The sequence below is a fragment of the Tupaia chinensis genome, unplaced genomic scaffold (genome assembly GCF_000334495.1).
Source record: "Tupaia chinensis unplaced genomic scaffold, TupChi_1.0 Scaffold145659_1, whole genome shotgun sequence".
In the NCBI taxonomy this organism is placed as follows: Eukaryota; Metazoa; Chordata; class Mammalia; order Scandentia; family Tupaiidae; genus Tupaia; species Tupaia belangeri.
Genome location: NW_006205516.1, coordinates 1496214 through 1500835, shown reverse-complemented (window position 1 = coordinate 1500835; position 4622 = coordinate 1496214). Strand labels below are relative to the sequence as shown.

The 4622-nt window shown below is 41.6% G+C and overlaps 1 protein-coding gene across 1 annotated transcript in view; it reads left to right on the top strand.

Moving 5' to 3' along the window:
* Window positions 1–4622, top strand: part of DOCK11 (dedicator of cytokinesis 11) — a gene marked incomplete at its 5' end in the record, with an annotated part of 164765 nt that overhangs the window by 114787 nt on the left and 45356 nt on the right. The window contains 1 exon segment of the mRNA XM_014584108.2: window positions 879–1061. Coding sequence (XP_014439594.1) covers window positions 879–1061 — 183 coding nt within the window.

Here is a 4622-nt window from a genome sequence, read left to right as displayed (position 1 = left end):
GGATCCATTAGAATCGGCAATTAGTGGGGTTCAGTTGGTGGTTCAGTGGTAAAATGAGATGATCAGCGAGGTTCACCCACATGGGAAGATTCCAGGGTCATGACCAGAGACCTCCAGAGTATGCTGGGTGTGCATATGCCCATAATCCAGGTCTGGCTGAGGATTGGGGTGGATCATAGCATTGAGACTCTGCTGGAGGTTCTCTCTCTCTCTGACAAGTGTACATGCCCTCTGGCAAAAAATAAAAAATGTGTGCACATACACATATATCCTTCTCATCTTTTTTTTTGGTAGAGGTTTTTGCTAAAGGGCATGTGCACTCGCCAGACAGACAGAGAGAGACAGAGAGACAGAAAGCGAGAAATCACCCCCCAGGGGGGTTGACCACGCCGCAATCCCTTCTCCTCCATTGTCCTCGCGGGATCTTGAGCATGCGCGTACACGCGCCTGTGTGAGTTTTAAGCCACCAGGTCCGGGACGCGAACTGCAGTCGACTACATGGGAGTCCAGCAACATAGCCATTACGCTAACTGCTGGTCCCTATCTTTCTCGTCTTTAAGGTCCTGTTTGAGACCCATCATTCATCATTTTAGTTATTCATGTCATAATGTTTATTGAGAATCTACGTACATGTTTCAGACTATCTTGAACTTTTCTCTGATCTATAGCATGTATTCTCAGTACCTTTACATTTTTCTAATAACTTGAATACTGACTTGAATTATTCCATCATTGACACATGCTGGTCTTTACGTGGTTCAGGCTCTCTTAAGGGCAGAGCCCTGGCCTTGGCCTCATGCTGATTTTGTATTCTCAAAGCACCCATTGATTTTATGATGGTGTTTTCAGATACTTATTTCTGTTTCCCCATTCTTTAGTTTCCCTCAGCCTTTTTCAAAGGAAGAGTAAACATGTGTGCTGCATTTTGCTATGAGGTTTTAAACTGTTGTACCTCGAAGATTAGCTCAACCAGGAATGAAGCATCTGCGCTTTTGTATCTTCTGATGAGAAACAACTTTGAGTATACCAAAAGGAAGACCTTTTTGAGGACACATCTGCAGGTCAGTGAAAATTGGAGTTCCTCTTCATCTTTCTTGTCTTCAGTCTTTAGATCCAGGGTGACAGTACAAGAGTTGTTAGCCACATATCGCTGTCTAGCACCTCAAGAGTGGCTAGTCCCACTGGAGATGTGCTGAAAGTATAAAATACACCTTGGCTTTTGAAGATTAAGTTCATAAAAACGTAAAATACCTCCGTTCTTTTCTATATTGGACCTATTAGGTTTTGTAAAATATATAAAAATAAATTTCATGTGTGTTTCTTTTTAACATGGCTATTAAGCAATTTAAAATTGCATAGTTGTGGGCCAGTCCATGTCCTGGTGATTAAGGCAGCTAGATCCCACATGACAGGTGGCTTCAAAAACAAACTGGGTACATGTGCATGCATGCCCAAAATCACAAAAGGAGGGAGGGATGGAGGAGAAGGGATTACAACGTGATCATGCTCCATGGAGGGGTGCTTTCTCTCTCTCTCCCTCTCTCTCATCTCCATTGAGCATGCATGCCCTCTGGCAAATTAAAAAAAAATTACATGGGGCCGGCAGGTGGCATGGTAGTTAGAGGCACTGGATTCCCACATGGCTTACCGCAGTTCAAGTCCTGGACCTGGGGACTTGCTTTCTCACTTTCCCTTTCTGTGTGTGTGTCTGTCTGGTTAAAAAAAAAGAGAGAGAGAGAGAGAAAAGAATTAGATAAATAAATAATTCTTTTAAAAAATTACATATGTAGCACACATACTTTTATTGGTTAGAGCTGTTCTAGAACATAGGTGTTAAGATCACAGGCCTTATTTCAGATTCTAGGACTACTACACACTGGAGCAAATTACTTCTTTATTTTCTCAGTGCCTCAGTTTCTTCAAATGTAAAATAAGAATATTAATAACTACTTCATATGGTTTTAACAAGGATTAGATGAGATGATTAAGTAACAAGCTTGCTAGATATTACATAACAGGTAATACGGCTTATATATTTCATGCTCTAGCATACCCACTTATAAAAAATGAGAGAAGTCTCAAGATTTAGTGAGAAGTATGGACTTTGGAATCAGACCTCTCTGGGCTTAACTCATGGCTCAGCTACCTACTTGCTGTGTGACCTCCAGGAGGTTAATCTATCTGGTCGAACCAGTTTCCTTATCTATAAAATGAGACTGGGTAAATTTCACCTTGCAGGGTTATCATGAGATTTTAAAAATAAACTTTGCGTAGTGTATGGCACATTGCCTAGCACATAGTAGACACTTATTATATGATATTGGTTGTTGGAAAAGTCATGATGTATTTTTCTGTGTTTTTATATGCTAAAATGCAGCATGACTTTTCCAACAATCCAGTCCTATTAAACATCTCCATATTTTTGTGCTTACTTGATGAAACAACTCTGAACCAAACCACAACTGGGACACCTTGGCTCAGTAGGCCTCTTTGTGCTATAGGAAATCCTTGGCCATCTTTCTGTTCTCACTGCTATGGTCTATCCCATTGCAGCTGTTTAGTAGAGAAGAGATGACTAATGGGGAGACAACTATAAGCAGCTTGTTGAAAAAGGTCATCAGTACTCTGAAAAGTCTAATAGAAATATGTGCTCCCTATAAAGATTTACTGTATAATTACTTTTGCATACTAGAGGCGTTAGGTCTTTTACTGTTTTCTTTTATGTGACGCGTCACTTGAATACCCACCTTCTCCCAAAATATTGCTCTAATTGGTGTGTCAGCATGCCTGGAATTCCCTGTTAGAATTTAAAGCATCAGTTCCCTCAAGTCCTTTATTCAAATATAGATGAATTAATAAATATGAGGATGTAGAATAGTACCTGGCACTTAATAAGTGCTCAATAAAGCGTTGATTGGAATTATAATTATGATCTCTTTAATCCTCATAATAACTCTGTAAACCAGAGATTCTCATTCCTATTTGATAAATGAGAAAAATGAGGCACAGACAGATGAAATAGCTTTCTCAAGCCCACACAGTGAATAACTGTTGAAGGTAAGAGTTATTGTGTATGGTAATATCTTTGACTGGACTAGTGCACAGTGTTATCACGATGGGAAAATGTACTTGGTATGCTGAAATGATACACAATGATTGTAAAAAAATAATAAAAATTAAATTTTAAAAAGTTAAGATTTAAATCTAGCGCAGTTTAACTCAAGAGTCTGCACTCATAGCTACTACTGTATCCTGCTTCCCATAATTAATGGTACAGCATCAAGCTAGTCACATCTTAGCATGAAACATTTTGGCATTCATCCGAGGGAACCTGAGAAATTAAAAGTACCATCAGATTGGCCCTGAGGTCTAGTGGTTAACGAAGCCAGCTCCCACGTGACTGACAGCCCGTCCCCGGGCGTTGCCACCCAGTCCCAGCCCCAGCCCCAGCCCCAGTGGCTTGAAAAGCATACTAGGCACGGGGCCAACAGTTGGTGTAATGGCTGTGTCGTTGGACTACCATATAACGGACTGTGGTTCAATTCCTGAACCTAGTAGCTTAAACTCATGCCGGGCGTGTGTGCGTGCATGCCCAAGATCCCGAGAGGAGAATAGAGGAGAAGTGATTACAGCGTGGTCATCCCTCCAGGGGAGTGATTTCTCGCTTTCTGTCTCTATCTGTCTGTCTTTCTGGCAAGTGCACGCACCCTATAGCAAAACCTCTCAAAAAATTTTTTAAAAAAGAAACACACCAGGCACATGTGCATGCATGCCCCCAATCCTGAAAGAATAGTGAAATGGAGGTGAGGGGGTTATGGCATGATCATGCACTATTGGGGGATGCTTTCTCCCTGTCCCTGTCTGTCTGTCTGTCTGTCTGTCTGTCTCTATCTATCTATCTATCTATCTATCTATCTATCTATCTATCTATCTATCTATATCTCTTTCTGTATCTCCTTGGTGAGCACATTGGCCTCTGGTAAATTTTTAAAAATTAAAGCAATTAAAAAAAAATACCAGGCTAGCAGGTGGAGTGGTGGTTAAGGCACTGGATCCCGCATGGCCGACTTGGCAATTCACATCTCGAACTTGACAGCTTGAAAAACACATCAGCCATGTGTGCATGCATGCCCAAAATCCTGAGAGGAGAATAAAGGAGAGGTTGCAGTGTGGCCATTTCTCCCTAGAGGGTGATTTCTCACTTTCCCTCTCTCTCTGTTCTCCCTCCAGCAATCACATATGCCCTTATGGCCAATAGATAAATAAAGCCATCAAAAGCCATTGCCTATACTAGGTAGGCCCTGACCAAAAACAAAGAAGGTTGCTGAGGCACTGGACTTGGGAGTCCAGCACACTAACAGATTACTGAAAAGAAATGATAAGCTATCAAAGAAAAAGCATTATTATCCCAACTTTGCCCTAGATACTACCTAGCAAGAGTATTCAAAACTGAAGGCCTGGGGACCAGCAGGTGGTATGGTGGTTAAGGTGCTGGACTCCCACATGGCCATCCACTGTTTGAGTCCCAGACCTGGCGAGGTGAAGATTATGCCAGGCACTTGTGTGTGCATGCCCAAAATCTCAAGAAGAGAATGGAAGAGAAGAGATTGTGACATGGCCAT